General features: G+C 32.4%; 1 protein-coding gene and 3 pseudogenes across 3 annotated transcripts; all 4 read left to right on the forward strand.

The window, feature by feature from the left end:
* The first annotated feature begins 298 nt into the window (after positions 1–298).
* Positions 299–4,971, forward strand: LOC149511113 (pleiotropic drug resistance protein TUR2-like; annotated as a pseudogene). The gene is made up of 11 exons (XR_016334001.1): positions 299–415; positions 938–1,038; positions 1,261–1,311; positions 2,498–2,510; positions 2,647–2,805; positions 3,162–3,238; positions 3,484–3,537; positions 3,646–3,736; positions 3,827–4,127; positions 4,203–4,477; positions 4,572–4,971. The product of XR_016334001.1 is annotated as a pleiotropic drug resistance protein TUR2-like (transcript).
* A 576-nt stretch (positions 4,972–5,547) lies between these two features.
* Positions 5,548–9,331, forward strand: LOC149511114 (pleiotropic drug resistance protein 1-like). Its single transcript, XM_089755053.1, has 10 exons — positions 5,548–5,804; positions 5,914–6,065; positions 6,157–6,489; positions 6,896–7,186; positions 7,296–7,379; positions 7,524–7,654; positions 7,742–7,969; positions 8,067–8,238; positions 8,401–8,655; positions 8,749–9,331. The coding sequence occupies exons 1-10, from the start codon at positions 5,771–5,773 to the stop codon at positions 9,004–9,006; spliced, it is 1,938 nt and encodes a 645-aa protein (XP_089611179.1). The 5' UTR covers positions 5,548–5,770; the 3' UTR covers positions 9,007–9,331.
* A 1,404-nt stretch (positions 9,332–10,735) lies between these two features.
* LOC111274119 (pleiotropic drug resistance protein 1-like) lies at positions 10,736–19,247 on the forward strand (annotated as a pseudogene). Its single transcript, XR_016334002.1, has 23 exons — positions 10,736–11,028; positions 11,261–11,381; positions 11,483–11,571; positions 11,662–11,749; positions 11,865–12,024; positions 12,128–12,204; positions 12,379–12,432; positions 12,522–12,612; positions 12,684–12,985; positions 13,075–13,356; positions 13,455–13,772; positions 13,875–14,035; positions 14,118–14,216; positions 14,303–14,476; positions 14,596–15,007; positions 15,097–15,426; positions 15,767–16,057; positions 16,145–16,228; positions 16,372–16,502; positions 16,678–16,905; positions 17,042–17,212; positions 17,355–17,610; positions 18,728–19,247. The product of XR_016334002.1 is annotated as a pleiotropic drug resistance protein 1-like (transcript).
* A 1,959-nt stretch (positions 19,248–21,206) lies between these two features.
* LOC111274120 (putative 2-oxoglutarate-dependent dioxygenase AOP1) lies at positions 21,207–22,145 on the forward strand (annotated as a pseudogene).
* The last annotated feature ends 2,980 nt before the right edge of the window (positions 22,146–25,125 follow it).

Raw genomic sequence — 25,125 nt, forward strand, 5'->3', positions numbered from 1 at the left:
CTTAAAAGCATGCTTCTTTTAGATTGGTCTTACGGTTTGTATTTTTGTTAGTGGTTCCCTACTCTTTACTAGTTCTCTATATCAATTTTTTTTTAAAACTTTCCACCTCGGTATTGGTTGAGTTGTCTGCCTATTTCTCAATTTTATCTTTCATCATTGTGACATAATATTATTGTACCATGGACTGGTCTCCTCAAACTTCTCCAACCTTTGCATGTGTTAAAATTTTCACTTTCAAATGGGTAGCTGGGCCTATGAACTACATAACAGATTGGCTAGGTTGGCCTAATATAGGTAGATGGGACATAACTCTACGACTGGGGTAATTATCTTTAGCTCTATCCTTAAAGAGATCGGGAGCTTGATGGTTCCTCTTACTGACACTTATTCATTTCCAAACCCCACTAATGTTATGGTAATAGACTTCAACTGATCTTTACCAATCCTTATTTTCTTGAAACAGCCATAGTACATAACATTGGTCGAGCTTTCATTGTCAAATATGATTCTTTTAGACCACATCGTTATATACTAGGGCTGTGATCACTATAGCATCATCATGTGGGTGTTGGAACTCCTCTAAATCTTTTAAATTGAATAAGATTGACTCATCTCTCTAATCTTTTTTTCTTAATCGAGGTACTTATTGGCATCATTGTACCTAAATTAAACTTTCTTTTTGCTGAGGTGAAAATGCCTTCTATAATCACATTAATCAGCTTGACGATTGATCTATTATTATTAGTTTGACCTTTTCCTAATTCAGTTTTTCTCCCCGGACATCCCTTATTTTCTGATATGATATATTTTTTTTTTTGTTTTAGGTAGGTGCTTTGTGGTCATTTCTATAGTCTTTTCTAAATTGATCTTTTTTTTTTTGTCTTATAAATATTTTCAGTTGACCTTATCTTATTAGAGCCTCTATCTCATTTTTCAGGTCAATAAAGTCTTTCGTAGTATGACTGATGTTTCGGTGAAAGGTGCTTTTTTTTTTGGATCTCGCTTTGTGTTATGTTTTAGTGGCTTAGGCCATCCAAGGTCAAGATTTTTTTTTATTTGCATCAGAATCGTCTCACATAAGGTATTCAGTACAATGTAGCTTTTTTCTTTGCTGGGGCTTCTGGCCTTATGTTGTCTGCCTCTTGGGGGAGGATTGTAGAATATCTTATATTTTTTATGATTGAGGAGAGGAGATGAGCCTCTCTCACCTCAATTTATTTTCATTGTAACTTCAACGTTGATATATTTCTTTGTTATTAGCAAGATGTCAGCCAGAGTTTTGGGTGGTTTCAACGATAATGTCAACTTTAAGTAATACTCTTTGTCATTAATTATTTATGTGGTTAAAAAAAAAGGATAAAATCATGATATGTGATAAAAAAATCATATTATTTATTAATTATTTATATTTTTGAAAGTTAAAAAAAGAAAAAATTTACAGGAAATCATGATACCTTTCTCTCCTTGATGGTTTTTCTTTTTTTTTTTTTAATTATTTTTAAAAAATTCATTTTCATCTCAACCAATGAAACTTGAAAAAAAGTAAAAAAAAACTTTTTATTTTTCAGTTTAAAAAATAAAAAATTTTAAGAAAAAAACATTTTTTAAAATAAAAAATTGAACATAAAACATATTTTTTAATTTTATGAAATTCTTTCTTTTCTGAAATTTTAATTATAAAAATAATTTTCTTTTAAAAATGAATATAATTAAAAAAATATGACACATTCATGGAGATTAAGAAAAAAATTGTTTGAATCTAGTAGATTTTTATGTAAAAAAATTCAAAGAAATTTATAATAATATTAATAATATTTACTTCTTTTTTATATTGAAAAGTCTAAAAAAATATGAAAAGTGAATTTAAAATATTAAAAGTAACTAGAGCTTCTAAAAGTTCAGAAAGAGAGTGGGGTAGCTCCCAACAAAAAAAACAAAAAAAAGATTGAGAAAAAATGAAACTGACACAAAATTTTTATTCACAAAAAAAAATAAAATTAAGATTAGTTCTCAAGGCTATTATTTACACTAGCCCTATGCACATTTATTGTACGAGTAAATATATAAAAAAATTTAATACTTACAAGAGTATTTAAAGAACAAAAAAAATTATATAGTTATCTCGAAATGTATAAGAAAGAAAAATATAAAATAATTGATTTTTAAAATAGAGAAAAAAAGGGTAAAATTTGTGTTTCACTCTTTTTCAAAAAAAAAAAAAAACGATCCTATTAATATATATTGTTGATTTTAAAATCTAGTTTTTTTTTTTTTTTAATTTTCTTGAATTGAATTAATATCATTTGAATTAACATCTATTTGACTTATGAATTAATATACTAACTTTATAAACAGCTACATATTATGTAGGTGAAATTTAAATATGATTATTTATATAAAAAAGCAACATTTCCAAGATAAAAGAAAACGAAAAAAAAATATGGAAGCAAGCCAAACTTGTTCTTCCAAAGTACAAAGATTTATTTTGCTTTTGTAGATTATTATCTAAAGTAATTTTTTAATTTTACAAAGGATTGAAAAAGTTAACACTTGTCTTTCTTATAAAAAAAAAAAAAACGGTTAACACTTGTCCATTTAAAATATGGCTCAATTGAAACTGATCATTTCCATTTTATCCAAGATTAGTTCTTAGGGAGGGTGACTTACAATGGCCATGAAATGCGGGACTTTGTGCCTCAAAAGTCTGCTGCTTATATCAGTCAACATGATCTCCATATACCCGAAATGACTGTCGAGAGACCTTGGCTTTCTCTGCCAGATGCCAGGGTGTTGGATCACAATATGGTTAGTTAAATTCTTTTTATTAATTATTCTTAAGTTATCCGGTTCAAGTCCTTTCTTGTTTTTTAAACGGTAATGGGTTCTTGGGCTTTGCCATCACATCTTTTGTGTGGGTTTGATTCGATTTTATGTTAGATTTGTCTAATTACGTGTTACTTTGTTGATTGATTTGTTCAATTGATTTAATTTATTGATATTTTACATTAGTATTATGATTATAACTTTTACTTGTAACTTAAAAAATAAGCAACAGAATTTACTGCTAAAAATAATGAACAGGGTTGCTGGAATTGTTGTTAAATAGGATGTGGAAACTTTATATCATTATTTGAAATTGTCATTCATTTTTGTACATGCAGACATGCTAATGGAATTGTTAAAGAGAGAGAAAGCAGCCAATATTAGGCCAGATCCTGATATTGATATGTTTATGAAGGTGAGTTCAATTGCTTCAAACGTTGTAGTATATTTCCTAGAATGTAATTAATGCTTGATACTTCAAATTCCTGAGACTCAGCTACATTGGAGTTATGACTTTTGATATTTCCTTGTCAATAAACCCCTATCATTTTTGAATCCTTATTAAGCTGAAATTTCACAACTAAATATTATTTGATAAAGCTTCTCTTTTCCTTTTTTTCTTGTTTTCTTCCCCTAAATTGAACCGCTTTAATATTTCAGGCAGCAGCTACAGAAGGCCAGGAGATGGATATTGCTGTGGATTATGTGTTGAAGGTATAGTCATTGCCAAAAAATTGCTATCATGCCTAAGTGAGCTGATGGTATTTTTGTACATGAAGCAATCAAAGGTTATAAATTAATGCACTTCTCTTGAAATATCAGATTTTAGGACTAGAAGTCTGTGCAGATACCTTGGTAGGCGATGGGATGCTAAGAGGGATATCTGGAGGGCAGAAGAAACGTCTTACTATAGGTAAAACAATCCAATTGTAGAAGATTGCTATTTTTCATAACCGTTTCATATAGTTAGATGATTGACAGTATCTGTATTTGTAAATTTCAGGTGAAATGCTGGTTGGACCAGCAAAGGCTCTATTGATGGATGAGATATCAACTGGTTTGGACAGCTCCACCACTTTCCAAGTTGTAAATGCAATCAAGAGATACGTCCACATTCTTGATGGGATGCTCTTATCTCTCTCCAGCAGCCCCCACCAGAAACTTATGATTTCTTTGATGACATTATTCTCCTGTCTGATGGACAGATTGTGTACCAAGGTCTCCGTGAACATGTGCTTGAATTTTTCGAATCCATGGGCTTTAGATGTCCTGCGAGGAAAGGAGTGGCTGACTTCCTTCAAGAAGTAAGATTAAATTGTTATAAAAACATGTTATACACATTAATAGACGAGGCTTGAAATCGTGTTCTTTCCTTGCAGGTGACATCGAAAAAAGATCAGGGGCAGTACTGGGCTCGTCAAAATGATCCTTACAGATATGTCACAGTCAGGGAGAGGCCTTCAAGTCATTCCATGTTGGCCTCCAACTTAGAGCTGAGATCAGTGTCCCATTTGACAAGAGCAAAAATCACAAAGCTTCCCTAACTACCAAGAAGTATGGGGTTGGGAACAAAGAGCTTTTAAATGCTTGCATGTCAAGAGAACTCTTGTTGACAAAGAGGAACTTGTCCGTTATTATATTCAAGCTCATCCAGGTGAAATAGATTGATGTCCATAGTCAAATATACTAACTAAAAGTGTAGATATGCAATCTTACAATCTTTCACTTTTCTTTGCAACACATTTCAGTTAGCGATAATAGCGTTTGTTACGATGACAGTTTTCTTACGAGCTAAGACGCACAGACATTCACAAAGTGATGGAAGGATATTCATGGGTTCTCTCTTCTTCATACTCTATGTGAGCATGTTTAGTGGATTATCAGAGATGTCCATGATCATTGCAAAGCTTCCTGTTTTCTACAAGCAAAGAGAACTTCTATTTTATCCTCCCTTGGCATATGCTCTTCCCTCATGGTTCTTTAGGGTTCCCGTCTCATTAATAGAAATAGCTGTTTTAGTTTTCCCCATTTATTATGTCGTTGGATATGATCCAAATGTTGGAAGGTATAAACTAATCAAACAAACAGTTAATTTCTAAACAATTAGTTTGGTTTATTTGCTTTTTCTTGTCATCATATGATATAAAGAGGCAGCTAATGTACCTGCAGATTCTTCAGACAATATCTCCTACTTTTGCTTATAAAAGTCATGGCCTCTGCATTTTTCCGATTCCTTGGAGCTGTTAGTAGGACCCCAATATTTGGAAACACATTTTGCCTTTTTGGAATGATAACTTATGTTGTATTAGGTGGTTTTGTCATCTCCAGAGGTATATCTAAGATCTTTTCACAGAATAGAAAATGGAACAATTATTTTTATTACTAAGGAACCCTATAAGAAGTCCATTTCTTTTGGTGCTTCCAGAAACTGTGAATAAATGGTGGATATGGGTCCATTGGACATCTCCAATGATGTATGGGCAAAATGCGCTAGCCGTCAATGAATTCCTTGGGAAGAGTTGGAGCCATCCAGTAAGTTTTTAAATTTGAGTCTTAGCAGTAGCCACAGGCAAACCAAGAAAGTTTCTTAGTAAAATGAGATAATGATTAGTTTCACTTTTTGTGTCAAAGATTTATCCAAATTCAACAGAAGCAGTTGGTGTTGCCTTCCTAAAGGATCATGGAATGTTTCCAGATTCATATTTGTATTGGATAGGAGTAGGAGGAACTATAGGATTCACATTGGTATTCATTTGCCTCTTTACGATTGCTCTCACTTACCTCAACCGTATGTAGCCTTGCCCCTCTATACATAAAATTTTCCTAGAAGGAATCAGTTTTAATTGATTTATTATATGTGAATTAATTTACAGCAATTGAGAAGCATGTGGCTTTCATATCAGAAGAAACCCTTCAAGGTAAACAGGATGATAGTAATGACAAGAAAATGCAGCTTCCTTGCCAAGGGGCTGAATCCATGGGTATATCTCTTCTCTCTAATCTTCTTCTTGTATAGTTTACTTGCAACTTTGCTTGTTTTCTGTCAGATAGTTTATTTGATGGTTAAAGCCTATTATATTTGACTTTTAGGAAAAGGAAATGATACGATGAGAAGAGTCTCCTCCACCTCAACATCCATGGGGATACCACAGAGACAACCCACTAGAAGAGGAATGGTCCTTCCATTTGAACAACATTCAATCACTTTTGATGCAATTAGATACTTTGTGGACATGCCACAGGTAACTTCAAATTTGATGGATCTAAACATTTCCAGAAGCTAAAATGGATGTCTTTGGGAATTCGAAATTATCTATTTAATTTGACTTTCAGGAAATGAAAAACCAGGGCGTCAATGAAGACAGATTGGAGCTTTTGAAGGGCGTAAGTGGCACGTTTAGGCCTTATGTTCTGACAGCACTAATGGGTGTTAGTGGTTCTGAGAAAACCACTTTGATGGATGTTCTAGCTGGTAGGAAAACAGGTGGATACATTGAAGGAACGATAACAGTTTCGGGGTACCAAAAGAAGCAAGAAACTTTCGCTCGAATTTTGGGTTACTGTGATCAGAATGGCATTCACTCTCCTCATGTTACTGTCTATGAGTCCTTGATCTACTCAGCCTGGCTTCGGCTACCTTCCGAAGTTGATTCTGAGATCCGAAAGGTCAACTTAATTACTTGAAATAGTAATAAATGTCTTAGGATTGTGCTTCAAGCAAGCTGACCTTGGTTTTCTGAAATCAAGTGTCCATTTTTGCCAGAGCTGGCTTAGATTTGATTAGCATTGCTTGGACTAGTGGGAATGAAGGCAGTCCAAGCAATACTCATAACATTTGTTGAGCACAACAAAGCTTATTATCTCTACATTTATTTTCTCCATCTTATTAATCAGTGTTGGGGCTCATTTTCTGCGCTTGTCATGGTGTTGAGTAGACTTAGCTCATGTGTTAGGCACATGCTTGAGCTCAACTTAATTTTGTTAATAGGGTTCTAGATGAACGATGTTTAAACTTTCAGTCAAGTAATTTGACCCAAAAGTATTTACTAACTGCTATAATAAGTAGCTGCAGATGTTCATTGAGGAGGTATTGGAACTTGTGGAGCTGTCGCCATTGAGGGAAATAATGGTTGGGTTGCCTGGTGTGAATGGCCTATCACTGGAGCAGCGTAAGAGACTAACAGTAGCAGTTGAACTCATGGCAAACCCCTCAATAATATTCATGGATGAGCCAACCTCAGGTCTTGATGCAAGAGCAGCAGCTATTGTCATGAGAACAGTCCGGAACACTGTTGACACCGGAAGAATAGTAGTCTGTACTATCCATCAGCCAAGCATTGACATCTTTGAAGCTTTTGATGAGGTTAGCTAGATTAAAGACTTGCACTTAGTATTCATCAGTTATATTTACCCAAAAAAAGGTAAAAAGTAGACTTTGATGTGATCTTGAACTTTTTCACCTGAGATTGTAGTTGTTTTTAACGGCACGAGGAGGACAAGAGATATATGCAGGGCCATTGGGCCTCCATTCTTGCCACCTAATCAAATATTTTGAGGTAGTGTTTCCTTATGTTCCAGTTTATCTGATATAAATGTTAAATCCTTCTTTGTTGCTTTTCCTTTTTCCACCCCTGCTCTAATGGAAAGGGGTGAAGGATGATGATCAAATGTAATTCAAATGCCTCATTTTCATTATCTAGGAGATAGAAGGGACAAGTAAAATCAAGAATGGTTACAATCCAGCATCATGGGTTCTAGAGATCACAACATCAGCACAATCCGGCTTTGGAATTGATCTCAATGATGTGTACAAGAAATCAGAACTATATAGGTAAATAAAGAGACTAACTTAGCCCTGTAGTAGAGTTACACTGAGAATGTATTGCAGAAGTTGTAATCTACTATTCCACTGCTTCAGGCAAAATAAGGCTCTCATTAAGGAACTAAGCGCTCCTGCTCCGGGATCAAAGGAGCACTACTTCCCTACAAAATACTCACAGAGTTTTTTCCCCCAATGGAAAGCTTGCTTGTGGAAGCAAAATGTTTCATATTGGCACAATACATCATATACTGCCTTGAGACTTCTGTTCACAGCTTTTTTGGCTTTTATGTTTGGAAGTATGTTCTCGGACTTCGGCTCCAAAAGGTGACTTCGAACTTAAGTAAACAAAAAAGATATTTAGAAGATTACGTAACATCATTAAAGCTGATTCTTTCATCAATTCTTGAATCATCTTTGATAGGCAAAGGCAACAGGATTTAATTCAGGCAATGGGTGCTATATATGCTTCTGTTTTCTATGTTGGTGCCATAAGTAACTTTTTAGTGATGCCTGTAGTTGGAATTGAACGAACAGTCTTTTATGGAGAAAGAGCTGCACGGATGTATTCAGCCATAGCATATGCTCTGGCACAGGTAACTAGGTCATTAAATTGTTTTATTCTATTACAACTTGAGCAATTGAACAATATATATATATATATATATATATATATATATATATATATACATCTCCTTTCTATTTTACACCGGCTACCATAGAAGTTTATGTCTAACAAAAATTTTTTTTTCCCTTAGGTTGTGATTGAGCTTCCTTATCTTTTTGTACTAGCAATGGTGTACGGTGTTATAACCTATGCAATGTTTGGATTTGAGTGGAATGCTGCAAAGTTCTTCTGGTATATGTTCTTCATGTATGTCAATTTGTTGTATAACACATTCTTTGGTTTGATGCTTGTGGCTTTGACACCAAACCAAAAAATTGCCTATATTGTTTGCACTGCTCTGTGCCCTCTATGGAACCTGTTCGCTGGGTTTATTATCCCGAGACCTGTGAGTTTCCGACACCCCCATTACTCTTGAATGCTTAGTATTCTTTTAAGTGGTTTAGATTTGTTAATGATTCTGATATTCTTGGAAATACAGAGAACTCCAATGTGGTGGAGATGGTATTATTGGGCATCTCCACTTGCTTGGACCTTGTACGGATTGATTGCCTCACAATTTGGAGATGTGAAAGACATACTTGATACAAATGAAACAGTTCAAAGCTTTATCCGAAGTTCTTATGGTTTCAGACATGATTTTATTGGGGTTGCTGCTGCTGTAATGGTTGCTGTTGCACTAGTCTTTGCTCTCATCTTTGCTTTTTCAATAAAGGTGCTGAACTTCCAAAGGAGGTGACTGCAGGTTACAAGATTATTGTGTAGAAATGCAAAATTTCTGTGGTGAATACCAGAAATAATCTGCAATGGAAAATAAAAATGTCTCTATGTGGCTTCCTATTTATTATTGTAGAATCAAAGGTAAATTTACATCAGGAAACATAAAAGCTGACTTCAGAGCCATTTCATGGCTTCCCTCCATGCAACTCTATTGATTTATTCTGCTTGTAATTTTTTCTGTCAAATATATCATGTTGGTATCTTTCCTCTTTCTTTGGAGTTCATTTTGAATTGAACAATATGCAAATTAAAGGAGTTCCTCAAGATTAAAATTTGTTTCCCCTTTTAATTTTCAAAGAATATGGAGCGAAAGGTAAAATATTAAAAAAAAAAAAAAGATAGTGTTCAGAGGTTCCATATAAAGGTGTCCACAGCCCAAGTAGCCTGGCAGGCCCAACTCAGGCAGGTCTGTGTATGACCTGACCAGACTGAAGATATTTAAATAAACAAAATAATTAGTAATGAAGTTACCTTCCTCTTAGAAGCCATAAGGTGTAATTTTATCTTGTCTTGTACTTTTTCATTTCTATTGAAAAGAATAATTGAAAGATTTAAAACATTATTTTTTTAATTTTTTTTCACTTATTATTTTCCCTTTTTTTATTGACTTGTTTCAAATTTTATAGCATTTTATTTATTTATTATTTGTTTGGTTGTTTCTCTTCTTATACATGCGCATAGGTGGTGGGTTTGCATGGATTTAATAACCCAATTTGACACCAATCTAGTTATGGTCCATGAGATAGATTTTTTTTTTTTGGTGTATTTCACCTATAATTCTTCTTATTACAATTCTACAAGTATTGAATCACAATAAAAAATTATATAAGAATCTATTATTTTTAAATGCAGACTTCATATAAAATTTTAATGGACTTTACACAATTTTAAATTATGATTATAGTTAATTATAATGTAACAATTGTATATGATATACTCCATTTTTTTAGAGTGGTGGACTCTAAGATTTGCTTTTGTTTTTACTTTTTAATGCTAAAGCTATAAAATAGATAAAACCTTTCCTCACTTAACCGGTAAGTGGGTAAGCAAAGTCTAGAACTCTATGCACTTTCTTACCAAGCTACATTGTCGCTTTATGATGTTTTATTTTGTGTTATCTCCCCAAAATGTCTCAGGATTATGTTTGGTTGATGCTTGCTAAAAATGGCAACTTGGATCAAGGATTTTGTTTTTGACTTTTAAATTAAGGTGGCAATAATTTTCAGTAAACTTTGCCTTCAGTCAATGGTATTTGAAAAATAGATTGTATGGAATGTTTTCTTTATATTAGCATATGTCCTTTCATTTAAATCATGCATCATAATTATATTATTGAAAAAAATCAATATTTAATTACACCTCACATGTGATAATTAAATTAAATATTTATTTTAATAGACTCATGCACATGATATGTAATAAATAGTTGATTTTTTTTCAATAATACAATTATATAACATGATTTGAATATAAGCTAGTAATGAAGTTACCTTAGAAGCCATAAGGTGTAAATTTATCTTGTCTTGCACTTTCTCACTAAAAAGCTAGTTGTCACTGTTCATTGAGGAGATTTATGACAATATTTAAGTCTTTAGTTGTATATAAACAAACATGTTTCGGTAAGTATTATTCATGCACAAGAAATCTTATACTGGGATTTCACTATCGGTTTAGTTATTAGAACATATATGGAAATGGAGAATCTTAATAAACTTAGCAGAAACAACACTTTGGAAAGTTATATTACATCTTCACATGATGAAGATGATGAAGAATCTCTCGAGTGGGCGACCATTGAGAGACTTCCCACTTATGATCGTCTAAAGAAAGGATTACTGCTAGGATCACGGGGTCGGACTAGTGAAATTCACATAAAAAGCCTTGATTTTCATGAAAAATATAAGGTAGTGGAAAGGTTGGTGAAGAACTCTGAAGAAGATAATGAAAAGTTCTTGTTGAAGCTCAGGAAACGGATTGATAGGTAAGCATCAAATTTCTTTTCTTTCTTTTTGCCTACTCCAACTAAATATGCAAACAGAAAGTAATCTATAGATGGAATATAAGAATGTGATTATTCGAATGCCTACAACATGAGTTTCATAGAACCATGTTTATCTCTTCTCTTGCATAACTTCACTTTTAATGGTAGTATGTATATGTGATTCATTTTCAATTGCAGATATCAGCTTGATTGTTTTTTTGGATGGTATGAGGGTTGGAATAAAACTTCCCACAGTTGAAGTTCGAGTTGAGCACCTAAATGTCGATGCTGTAGCTTATGTGGGAAGCAGAGCTTTGCCTACATTTTTTAGCTATTATACTAACATGGTGGAGGTAATCATCCACAAATGTGGATTCTGTGTTTTGCTTCTTATAGTCTTCAATATTAATAGTTGGTTGTTGACATTTTCTGATTTTCTGCCTTTGTTCTCAAGAGCTTCCTGAGCTACATCCATGTGCTTCCGAGTAGAAAGAAACAAATTCGTATTCTTCAAGACATTAGTGGAATTATTAAACCTCCCAGGTGAGAAGGCAAGAAAAGTTACTGTGGCCTATAGAATTCTGGTATATATACCTTTTCTTACTTTTGAATGTGTACTATGAGTTGATGCAGAATGACGTTGCTTTTGGGTCCTCCAAGTTTAGGAAAGACCACACTGCTATTATTGGCCTTGGCTGGGATGCTCGATCAAGACCTCAGGGTAATGAGTTTTTTACTGTTATCTTTCGGAGTATTGGAATAGTGGACCTTGAAAGTAATTATCAGTTGGTCTAGGCGGAACTTTAACTTGATCTTTATCCTTTCTGCGAAATCAGTTCTCGGGGAAGGTTACTTATAATGGCTATGACATGCGGGAGTTTGTGCCTCAAAAGTCTGCAGCTTATATCCGTCAACATGATCTCCATATACCTGAAATGACTGTCAGGGAGACCTTGGCTTTGTCTGCAAGATGCCAGGGTGTTGGATCACAATACGGTCAGTACAAAAAGCTACTTCTGTTGCGAGCAGATATTTTTGAGATGTGTCTCTATACACGTGAAAAGTTTTATTTGACAACTTGATTTTTCATTTAACTTAGATATGTTGATGGAATTGTTAAGAAGAGAGAAGGCATCAAATATTAAGCCAGATCCTGATATTGATATTTTTATGAAGGTGAGTTATTTAAAGAAATATTTGTACATAAATCATTTTGAACTTGGTTATTTAAAGTTATTTAAAGGAATATGAAACCTTTGTTCAACTGAATGTCACATCCAAGCTCTCTTATTGTTGTATGTCACCATTTTCTTTGTTTGGTTCATTTTCCCCTAAGCACTGATATTTCAGGCAGCAGCTACAGAAGGCCAAGAGATGAGCATTATTGTGGATTATGTTTTGAAGGTAAAATCTCCACATATACTGAAATTATTAGTAAGCATTTTGTTATACATAAACCTAACAGATAAGATAATCTGCTATATGAAATACAGATTCTAGGACTAGAAGTCTGTGCAGATACCTTGGCGGGGGATGCCATGTTAAGAGGTATATCTGGAGGGCAGAAGAAGCACCTTACTACAGGTAAATCAACTAATAACCAATTTTTATCACATGATCAAATTACTTACAGTATTTGGACTAGCAAAATTTAGGTGAAATGCTGGTTGGACCAGCAAAGGTGCTGTTCATGGATGGGATATCAACTGGGTTGGACAGCTCCACAACTTTCCAAGTAGTTAATGCGATCAAGAGATACGTCCACATTCTTGATGGAACAGCTGTAATCTCTCTTCTACAGCCCCCGCCAGAGACTTATGGTCTCTTTGATGACATTATTCTCCTCTCTGATGGACAGATTGTGTATCAAGGACCTCGTGAGTATGTGCTTGAATTTTTTGGATCCATGGGCTTTAAATGTCCTGAGAGGAAGGAAGTGGCTGATTTCCTGCAAGAAGTAAGAGTATATTATTATATTAGATGTTATAATTATTAATGCCTTTCTTAATCTTTTGGTTGAACTTGAACAAGACTCTTTTCTCACAGGTGACATCAAGGAAGGATCAGGGGCAGTACTGGGCTCATAAATATGAGCCTTACAATTTTGTTACGGCCAAAGAATTTGCAGAGGCATTCGTGTCATTTCATGTTGGCTTGAAACTCAGAGCAGAGCTTCATATCCCGTTTGATAAGAGCAAGAGTAACTGAGCAGCTCTGACAAGCAAGAAGTATGGTGCTCGAAACAAGGAGCTTTTGAGAGCTTGCATATCAAGAGAACACTTGCTGATGAAAAGAAATTCCTTTGTTGTCAAATTCAAGCTCATGCAGGTGAATATTTAGATCATTTTATGTTTATAACGAATGCAAGTACTATTTTAAATTTTAGATACAATTTTGCAATCAGCCATTTCTTTTCAACATTTCAGCTCGCAGTAACAGCATTTGTTGCAATGACAGTCTTCCTACGAACTGTGATGCACCGGGACTCAATGAGAGATGGAGGGATGTTTATGGGTTCCCTATGTTATATGCTTTATCAGATGCTGTTTAATGGATTCTCGGAAATGAGCATGGTCATTGCAAAACTTCCAGTTTTCTATAAGCAAAGGGCTCTTCTCTTTTATCCTCCCATGGGCTTATGCCGTTCCCTCACGGTTCCTTAGGATTCCTATTGCAGTTATAGAAGTAGCTGTATTTGTTTTACCTACATATTATGTCATTGGATATGATCCAAATATAGGCAGGTATAGCCTAAATACACTGCAATCAACTACCAAATGTTTTGTTCAATTAATAAATTTTCCTTTCCTGGTAATTGTATTACAATATGAGATAACAACTTGCAGGTTCTTCAGACAGTATCTTCTCCTTCTGCTTGTAAAAGTGATGGCATCTGCACTCTTCCGATTCTTGGGAGCAGCTGGAAGGACTGCGATTATTGGGAACACATTTGGTGCTCTGCTTTTGATGACAAATTTTATTTTAGATGGATATATGATCTCACGAGGTATACTCAAAATAATTTTTTAAGGAAAGTGGCATATTAAGAACATGATAAGAGATATATTAATTTCTCTTTTGGTACTCAGAGAATGTGAAGAAATGGTGGATCTGGTTTTACTGGTTTTGTCCTGCAATGTATGGAAAAAATGCAATAGCAGTAAATGAGTTCCTTGGAAACAGCTGGATGCATCCAATAAGTTTCTTATTTTGTTTCCAATGTAGCCACTACTTGTCCTTAAGTTATACTAAATAAATCATGCTAATGCTTGCTGTCACTTTGTGTCGAAGGTTTATCCAAATTCATCAAAACCACTTAGAGTTGCTGTTTTGGAAGCTCGTGGAATGTTTCCATATTCATATTGGTATTGGCTAGAAGTAGGAGCTATAATTGGATTCACATGGCTATACAATTGCCTCTTTACTATTGCTCTCACTTATCTCAAACGTATTGCTCAGCTCCCTATTTCTGTAACTTTTCCAACAGGGAATGACTTTTCATTAAGTTTTTTTTTTTTTTTTTTTCATTTTTCATTTTCTTTTTCCTCTTGTGGATTAATTTTTCAGCAAGTGAGAAGCGTAAGTCCTTTATATCAGAAGAAACATTGAAAAATAGACAGTATGATGATATTGAAGCCACATCTGAGCTCCCTCATCAAGGGAATAGATCTGTTGATGGGACCGAACCCGCAGGTGATGAATCTCCACTTTCCTTTTGTATAGTAATCACGTAAATATTTACGGGTGTTTGTCGATGCATTTTATTTCTTTTCACAAAGCAAATTTTAACATATCTATACAACTTGTAGAGAGAGGAAATGGTATGATGAAACAAGTCTCTTTGGCCTTAACAATGACAAAGACTGGAAGCAATATGGAGGAACACCAAGCACAAACTAGGAGAAGAGGAATGATTCTTCCATTTGAACTACAATCAATCACCTTTGATGAAATTAAATACGTTATAGACTTGCCGCTGGTAACTTTAATTTTACAGACAATATTTCCAGAAGCTAAAAACTGGCTTGATGTATAACTGAATACTTTCTGTTATAATTGGACTTGCAGGAAATGAAAGAACAAGGTGTTAATGAAGACAGATTGGAATTGCTAAAGGGTGTCAGTGGCTCTTTTAGGCCTGGCGTTACAGCTTTAATGGGGGCTAGTGGTGCTGGTAAAACCACTTTGATGGATGTTCTGGCTGGTAGAAAAACTGGTGGATACATTGAGGGTACCATAACAGTTGCTGGTTACCCAAAGAAGCAAGAAACATTTGGTCGAATTTTTGCTTACTGTGAACAGAATGATATTCACTCTCCCCATGTTACCATCTACGAGTCCTTGGTCTACTCAGCTTGGCTTAGGCTACCTCTTGAACTTGATTCTGAAACTCGAAAGGTCAATTAATTTGAAATAGTAATCTTTTTTATTTTCTGCGATTGATGGAGGAGAAAACTTAATAACATTCTGATTACCTGTCTAAAAAGCCAACTGAATTCCTAACATTATACATGATTACTGCAGTTAGCTTGGACCGTGTTAGCTTTGCTCCGTTAACTGGCAGAGTGAGCCTAGTTCAAGCATTTCTTTTGGAATAGTCAAGCAAAAAGGCTATTCTCTGATCATTAAATTTTCCTTCTTATTAATCATCCTGAGAGGGCATCAAAGGAAAATACATTAAGTTGCTGTAATATTGTCCTTAAAGAGTGTTCTAACTGTGGTCTATTAGTGCCTGCAGATCTTTGTTGAGGAGGTAATGGAACTCGTAGAACTGTCCTCATTGAGGGAAGCAATTGTTGGGTTGCCTGGTGTGAATGGTCTGTGGCTGGAGCAGTGCAAGAGACTTACTATTGAAGTTGAACTTACGTCAAACCCCTCTATAATATTCATGGATGAGCCAACCTCAGGACTTGATGCAAGAGCAGCAGCCATTGTCATGAGAACAGTTAGAAATACTGTTGACACTGGAAGAACAGTTGTGTGTACAATACATCAGCCAAGCATTGATATCTTTGAATCTTTTGATGAGGTTAGCTTGACTGGAGAGTACCTTCAATAAGTACATAGCATACTATTTATTTTGTGGGATCTTGAAATATTTTGCTTGTGAATGCAGCTTTTTCTAATGGCACGAGGGGGACAAGAAATATATGTTGGGCCATTGGGGCAGCATTCTTGTCACCTAATTAAGTATTTTGAGGTAAGAAGCCATTATAAGTCAAAAGTTGCTAACACCTAACAGTGTTAAATTAACTTAGTTTTTTCAAGTTTCAATTCTGTGTGTGACTTTATTTTCCCTTTTTTGATATTTGACAAGAAAATGTATGAATTTTCATGATCCAGGGAATAGAAGGAATAGGTAAAATCAAGGATGGTTATAATCCAGCAACATGGGCTCTAGAGGTTACAACATCAGCCCAAGCTGTTCTTGGAATAAATTTAAATGATGTTTATCGGAATTCAGAACTATACAGGTTTGTTTTAGACTATTCAACTGGAAAGTTATTAGTGGCGTAGCTCTGCCTCAGGTGTGTGTTTACAGATGCATAAATAAAGAGAATGATCAATAATGAGCTTGAAGTGAACCTCATAGTCAGAATAAGCTAGATGTATTTCTGAAACATTATTCTGTTCTTGCATTCTTAACAGGAGAAATAAAGCTCTCATTAAAGAACTAAGTACCCCTTCTCCAGGATCGAAGAACCTGTATTTCGTTACAAAATACTCGCAGCCATTCTTCACCCAATTCAAAGCTTGCTTATGGAAACAACATCGATCATATTGGTACAATACATCATACACTGCTTATAGACTTTTGTTTACAGCATGTGTAGCTTTGATATTTGGAAGTATGTTTTGGAAGCTTGGCTCTAAAAGGTGAGACCAAAGATGATTTTTTTTTTTTTTTTGTGGTTGGACAATAAATATAAGTAAATAGTAGTTTCAAGAATTCATATCATGCTACGTATACTAATCCGCTATTCATGTCATTCAGGAATCATTGTTTATATAGGAAGAGGCAACAAGATATATTTAATGCAATGGGAGCTATGTACATTTCTATTTCATTCATGGGTGTTAAAACACCTTTTCAGTGATGCCAGTAATTTCCGTGGAACGAAGAGTATTTTATACAGAAAGAGCCGCTGGAATGTATTCAACCATGGCATAAGCACTTGCTCAGGTAACTAGCTAGTTCCTTAGAATTCTTTTTATTTTCTTTTAATCATAGGTTAAACAAGCAAACTCAGTTATACAACTCCACATTATTCGTTATCAGCTTCCCTCGGACTAAAACAAAATCACGTTTTCCCTTTTTGGTTTAGGCTGTGATTGAGCTCCCTTATCTTTTTAGTACAAAAAGGGGTGTATGGTGTTATCATCTGTGAAATGATTGGATTTCAGTGGAATGCTGCTAAATTCTTCTGGTATATGTTCATCATTTTTTTCAACTTGTTGGGCTACACCTACGGGTGTATGATGGTCATAGCCTTGACGCCAAACGAGCAAGTTGCATTTATAGTTTCCAGTGCTATCTATGGACCATGGAGCCTGTTTGCCGGATTGTTGATCCCAAGACCTGTGAGTTTCTTTAACCTCATTATTCTTGAATGGTTTATGTTCTCTTCTTTATTTGTACATGAAATTTATGCCATTCGGGTTGAAGCTTAACGTTATATTTGAATAAATATTAATAAAGGAAAGGAAAAAAAAGGAAAGGAAAAGAAAAAAAAAGTTTTTTAAAAAAAAGAAAAGATATATGTACCCTTTATTTGGATAATAAAATTAATAAAAGAAAAAAAAGAAAATGAATTATAATAACCATTTTTTGGATAAAGAGTGAAAAAGAAAGGAAATGATTTATTATAATAATTTTTTTTAATTATAACATTTTATTACTTCTGATTTTATAATACATTTCTGGATCATAATATATTTACATCTTATCTAATCTCACAATTGCTATTATATTAGTGGTTTTTAATCAAGTGAAACAAAAAGATATTTTACAAACATGCATTGATGGATTTGTTGGCTATTATCAAAATTTCAGCACATTATCACTTTAACATCTCATAAACTTAAAAAATATGTCTATTTATATGCAATCATTCATCAAGATCAAATCACCAAAAAATTATAAAAAATTTTTATATTAAAAGAGACGTGTGAAACTTACTTAAAAAAGAGATGATTTTAAAAAAATTACAAAAAGATTGTAATGTGATTAGGTATTTTTTTACTAGACTTTTGATATTAATAAAAAGTTGAATATAATAATCTTTTTATAAAAATAAAATTTTTTTAACTTTCATTTCTTCCGTTTTTCTTTCAAATTGGGATATTAAAAAAATAAAAACTATAGGGGAAACCAAAGGTTATTGAATTTTCATTTTTTTTTTCCTTTTAAATTAAAAGCTTATCTAAACAAAAAAAATATTTTTTTATTTTCATTATTTTCTTTTATTATTGAATTTTCACTTATTTTTTTTTCTTTAAATTAAAAGCTTATCCAAACAAAAAAATTAGTTTTTTATTTTCATTATTTTCTTTTATTTTCCTTTCCTTTCTTTTTCTTCTCCTCGATCCAAACATTCTGTAAGTCTTAAATCTTAACCATTGGCAAGTCCCTTTTGCATTCCGGTAATTTCGAATTGTTAATTACCAATTTGTATTATGATCTTTTCTTGAAATATAGAGAATTCCAGTGTGGTGGAGATGGTGTTATTGGATGTGTCCACTTGCTTGGACCTTATACGGATTGATTGGCTCACAATTCGGAGATGTGAAAGACTTGCTTGACACAAATGAAACAGTGCAAAGTTTAATCAAAAGTTATTATGGTTTCAGACATGATTTCCTCGGGTTTGTTGCTGCTGTAACGGTTGCAGTCCCAGCACTCTATGTTCTCCTCTTTGCTTTTTCAATTAAGGTGCTGAATTTCCAAAGGAGGTGACAAGATATCAAGACACAATGCTCGGTATTTCCAAAGGGTGTCCTCCAAATTAAATACATAATTCTTCCCCATTAAGTAAATGAAAATATCAAGACACAAGCACAATGTTGGTATTTTTCTCTCTGATGAATTTCTGCACTCAAACAGGTGGTTTTTGATGCAATGATAGGATTTTATTTTTTCAAATCTGCCATGGGATTTCAACCCTTTGAACACAATTCACTCAAGTAGAAAAATCACATTCTCCATCTTTCAAATTAAATGGAAAATTGAAGGTTCAATGAACTAAGAAGAATGGAGAGAAAGGAAAAAAAAAAAGGAAGGAGCCTGTCCCTGGAACCTTTTTTGTTTTTCTCCATTCAGCTAAACCCAACATTTTTTTTCCAACCTCTTTTTCAAATTGGTTGAATTCAAACTCAACCTCCTTTCCAGGCAAAAAGCCAACAATGAGAGTATATTATTTCAGTAACTAACTGGGAAAAGATTAATTCATAAGTTGAGCTTTAAAACATGATAATAATTGGATTGAGGCTTGGGCTACAATATGGTAATCCAAAATTGAAGTCTAGGAATATAGGTATAGTTTGGTCCGTCGGCGTTGATCAACTGCAGTGGGCTAAAACCCACTCGTTTAACAGTTAACACCAATATATGGTAGCACTTATAACCTGATTTTACCATCAGAAGCATACTATATCTAACCTCTAATCATTAAATGAAAGTTGTATACGTGATTTAATAACAGTTGTTGTTGAGAAAATTTTTAAATGGTGGGGTAGTTTAGGTATTATATAATGAAAACACAGGATTACGACTTTCAAAGATAATATTTTTCATCACTTTAGATATTGAAATCCTGATTTTATTTAACAATAATAGCACTAACACGGTAATTTTTTCCTTTTCCTTCTGTATTTTTTCTTGACTTTCTTGCCGGGGACCAAATTTGCATCTCTAAAATGATGATTGAACAATTTATCAATGGTCATTGAAATATTAGTGGTCCTCTACTTGAAATGGTCCTGGGCTAGAAATTATATGTATTAGAATTAGTCTCCACTACGCTGAGATAGATTAATTATTTTAATAGAAAAATAATAAAATAAATTAAATAAATAAAAATATTATAAATTATTTCCCTTTCCATGATAAGATAAGAACTTCGATACCTCTAAAATTAAGTTTTAAATTCTAATAAATGAAGTATCTCTTTGGGACTGCATGATAATATGTATTATAAATAATAAGTGATTGATATTTCTAAGATTGAAGTCACAACGTTAGTACGGAATAAGAAATTAAAAATTATTTTTGGAATAAAATTATGTTTTTTATTTTTATTTTTTTGTGCAAACGACGTAAATTATGTTTAATGATGATTGTGGGGAACCATTAGGAGATTCGATAAATCTAATGTCATATAGTCCTGATTTTATTTTAAGACTTACAAGGGGAGTCATCAATTTTATTTATTTATTTTCATTAGTTGAAAGCTGGAAAAATTAATTAATAATATTTAGGTTCTTTCCGTTAATTTCATAAATGTAAATTTGATTATTAGCAACCGATATTCCATGTATCTTTTATTTTGAATTCCAATATGCGTCTATTAGCACAGTACAGTCACTCCTTTCCTATAAGATCGTCAATGATTCATAGTAAAATCATAAGTATTATGTCGATGCCTTTCTTGAAATTTCTATATATATTTTTTGTTATATATGATTTGGGTTTACACAACAGCAGATAATTCCTTCTCTCAAATGTCTTAAATTCCATCTATCTTTCTTTAAAATTCGGATCATAACTTTGAAGATGAAATCTCTGATTTTTAATCTTTTGAATGTTGCTTGAAACCAAAACCATATTTATCTTTAATATTATCAAATTTTAATAGCTTTTCCAATATATATATATATATATATATATGTGTGTGTGTGTGTGTGTGTGTGTGTGTGTGTGTGGGTATGTGTAAAACGTCATGAGAATTTTCAAGGATTGGCCACCAACTATAATTAACACAATTTGATTATAGTACGTATGATTACCTACCAGTTCTAACGTTCTAGGAATATATATTCCCTCACGTAAAACTGTACACAGTCAAAAGTAATTCTAGATTTTATTTGTTTTTTATTGACGCATATGCTACTATAAGAAACAAGAAACTTAAGAGAAAATCTTAATCTTGCCCTGTTTGAAGTAGACGAAAGCATTGATTATGGGTTCCGAATCATCACCCAATCTTCCTATCCTAGATTTCTCCCATGTAGATTTGAAGCCTCGAACAAAAACTTGGTTACTAGCATGCAAGAACGTTAGACAAGCACTTGAAGAGTATGGTTGTTTTATAGTAGAAAATGACAAATTTCCTTTAGAACTTCACAATCAAGTGTTGTCCCTCTTGAAAGAATTGTTTGATCTCCCAACAGAAACAAAAATGAGAAACAGAAGCGAAAAGCCCTTGAATGGCTGCGTCGGACAAATTCCCAAGCTTCCTCTACATGAAAGCTTGGGCATCGAAAAAGCTACCACTCTAGAAATTTAATGTGGCCTCAAGAAAATGATTGTTTCTGGTATTGATCAAACTCTTCAAACTGTTCTCTCTCATACTAAAATTTTCAACATCTTTTTTGGTTACTAATTTGCTTTGCTCTGTATTGGTAATTAGTGAATATATTTACAAGTATGCAAAGGTAGCAGCGAATATATTTACAAGTATGCAAAGGTAGCAGCGGAGTTAGATCAAATGGTGATCAGAATGATATTTGAGAGCTACGGTGTGGAGAAATACTAATGATGCTTATATCGATACAACTACCTACGTTCTCCGACTCTTGAAGAACCGATCAGCGCCTCAGAAGAATCAGCCTAATCTAGGCTTTATTACTTATACTGACAAGAGTTTCACAACGATACTTCAACAAAACCAAGTCAATGCTGTAGAGGTCGAACGAGGGATGGAAATCTGGTTAATGTAGACATCTCTTCTCCCTCATCCTTAATGTGCCTTATTATTGACCTACATAGTTTCAAGTCAACATTCTTGGTTTTACTGTTCTCTTTTCTTCTTATAGTTGTCAAACGGGGAGCAACTAATACTATACCTTATCTTTTTTTTTTTAATTTTTTAATAAGACCTATTAATCTTTATAAATAAAATAAAAATATTAAGCATTAACGACCTTTTAAGTATAACAAAACTTTTAAATTAATGGTAAAATTACTAATTACACAATCTTTCGATGAATTATGAAAAATTTTTATTCTTTTATTCTTTTAAAATTTTAAAATTGAAATTGAAAAATATAAATACATCAATCATTAAAAAATATATTTTCATCAAAATAAAATATATATAAATTTTAAAAAATGAGTTGAAACTTTGAGAATAGAAGTTACATTTTTTTTTTTTATCTTAACCATATTATCAATTGGACCTCTATACTTATTACCAATTGATTTTAGCTTAAATGCTTCAAGAAAATGAACTCATGATTAATTAGTAATGTGAAATAATAATATCAATCAAATTGGGGCATTCTGAGTACATAATATAACAAAGTTCTTTTAAATCAAAGCTTCGCCATTGGGGTGATGATCTAAATGTTTTGGCTTTGTGTTAAAAAATAAATAAATAAAAGTGGTCCTAAAGATGAATTAACAGGGCATAGATATAATCTATGCATATATACCATCAAGTATTTCTAGATTATGCAATTAAATAAACAAATGATTGTTGCGTTGAAATTGAACTGAAAAGTACAGTCCCTGGACTTATATATACTATATTATTAATATTGCACGAAAACTTAAGACTGGAAAACAAATAAAGAGAAAACAATATAGATGGTTTTATTTCGTTTTCCATCAATTTCATTAGTTGGTGTGGCAATATATAATTTTATTAAGAATGTGGTCCAAATTAATTTTTTTAATCTAATTAAATAATTGAGTAGCTTCAATGTTATTATAGGTGCTTCAAACATTTAAATGAAGTGACACATTTTCTGAATTTGATATTTTTTTATCAACAAGTACTATGTCTGATAGAGTACTGTTACTTATAGGAATTGAGACTGAGCATTATCTTCTTCTTGTATTTCAAATTTGTGGCTTAATTGGTTGATTATAATTACTACTATCCCGATCCCATTTTCTTTCTTCATGTTTGATTTTTTTTTTGGTCAAATATTAAACTCAAATTTGATTATCATTTTAAAAAAGTTATGTTGAATTAAAATTTTTCAAAATTTACAAATTTTAGTTTCAAAATTTTATAGTTTTATAATTCTATTAAAATAATGATCAAAGTGGAATTTGCTTGATAAAAAAAAATCAGTAGGGAACAAGCGTAATGGGACAAAAAAATTATACATAATATATATATATATATATTATAGTTACGATGTAATCTTTTTATTTTTTAAAAAATTCAATTAAGTTGATGTTTCACTATTGAAATAATCGGTTATGCATGTATTTTGTGCCTCAAGTGAGCCTGTTACATCCAACTCGATCTCTTTCGGTCCGTTACAGACTTTTATCATGTTTTAGAATATAGTATATATTATATAGTAGAGTCTATAGTACGAAAGCAAAATTAGGAGTGATCATGAATTGAGTAAGGTTAGACTCAATTCGCATTTGAAAATTTTGTCCAAGGCCAATAATTCGGTCTGTCGGCTCAGGTCCGAGGGGTCCAAAAATTAAAAACAAAATCTATTGAAATATTTAAAATATTAAAATATTCATATTTTAAATGTATTTTATAATTAAAATTATTTTTATTAATTTAATAATATCTTTAACCGTATCGAATTCAAATTTAAAAAGTAATGTCCAAAACCCAACACCTACGGCTGCCTTGTCGGTGGATAGATCTAAACCAAATGAAGGTGAAAAAAATTTATTTATTTATTCATCCTTCTCTTCTTGGATTAAAATTCATCTTTATATGTCTAGCATATTTGTTGTTTTATCTAACAATTAGATAAATTTAATATTTACTATTCTCGTTTAGCTTTTAATTTGACCACATAATTAAGTTATGGTAACAATCAAGTTTCAAGTTTGTAAGTAAGGGTGTGTTTGCCCGCAATCGGATTAAGATGTATTTGAATAGCACTGCATCGGTATAATTGAGCACTTTTATATAACTGCATTACTCATTTGGAGGGAGAAAGATCAAACAGTTCATTGAATTTTAGGACGGTCGACTATTTTAATATAAAATAAAATTATGTGGTCGGCTACAATATAAAATCTCCTCGTCATTATTATATTCACATTTAAACCATTATATTAATTAATTTTATTATTATATATAGATATTTTTAATATCATCAAAATTAATTTTATTGCCTATCCAAACATACTAAATATTGATGAAAAAATTTTGTCAATATTGTTAAAAAATTAATACACACACGTAGCATTAACACATAAAATAACAAATTCAAATAAAAAATAAGAATACACTAATATATTTATTTTGACCCAATTCAAATGGCTTACTTCAAGCCAATTCACTAAGAAATAAATATTTACAATTGTGAAATTTTTGGAACAAAAAAAATCACTAAAAACTCCATACTTAAAACTTAATTCAAAACTCAATTACACCATTTTAATATCCTACTTATTTAGTTATTCTTTTAATGTTTAACTATCTGAAATTAGATATTTAAAACTAAAACATCTTATTTATAAAGATGAAACTCTTTATACTTTTACTAAACTCTCGATGTGAGATACAAGATAAACTTAAATTCTTTTAATGTCACTTAACTTTTCATGTGAGATTATAAGATTTAAAGTAAACTCCAACGGATGTTAGTCAAGTCGATAATATTATTTTGTCGATAATAAACAAAATTCATTGGTAATTATCGATAAAAATTTTGTTGGCATTTATCGATAGTAAAATCTATTGATATTCCGTTGGTATTACTTATTTTTTAATTATATTTAATATATTTTATTTATAGTTTTTGCCATTTTATTTAAGTTTTTTAATTTATTTTTAAAGTAATTACATGAATAATAAATATACATAAATAAAAAATAAAAAAACAAAATGTTCCATTTTATTTATAAAAAAATGTAAAATATATTACAAAATTATTTATGAATTTTAT

Source organism: Durio zibethinus, chromosome 26 (genome assembly GCF_047325235.1).
Source record: "Durio zibethinus cultivar Kanyao isolate XHJ-2024 chromosome 26, ASM4732523v1, whole genome shotgun sequence".
NCBI lineage: Eukaryota > Viridiplantae > Streptophyta > Magnoliopsida > Malvales > Malvaceae > Durio > Durio zibethinus.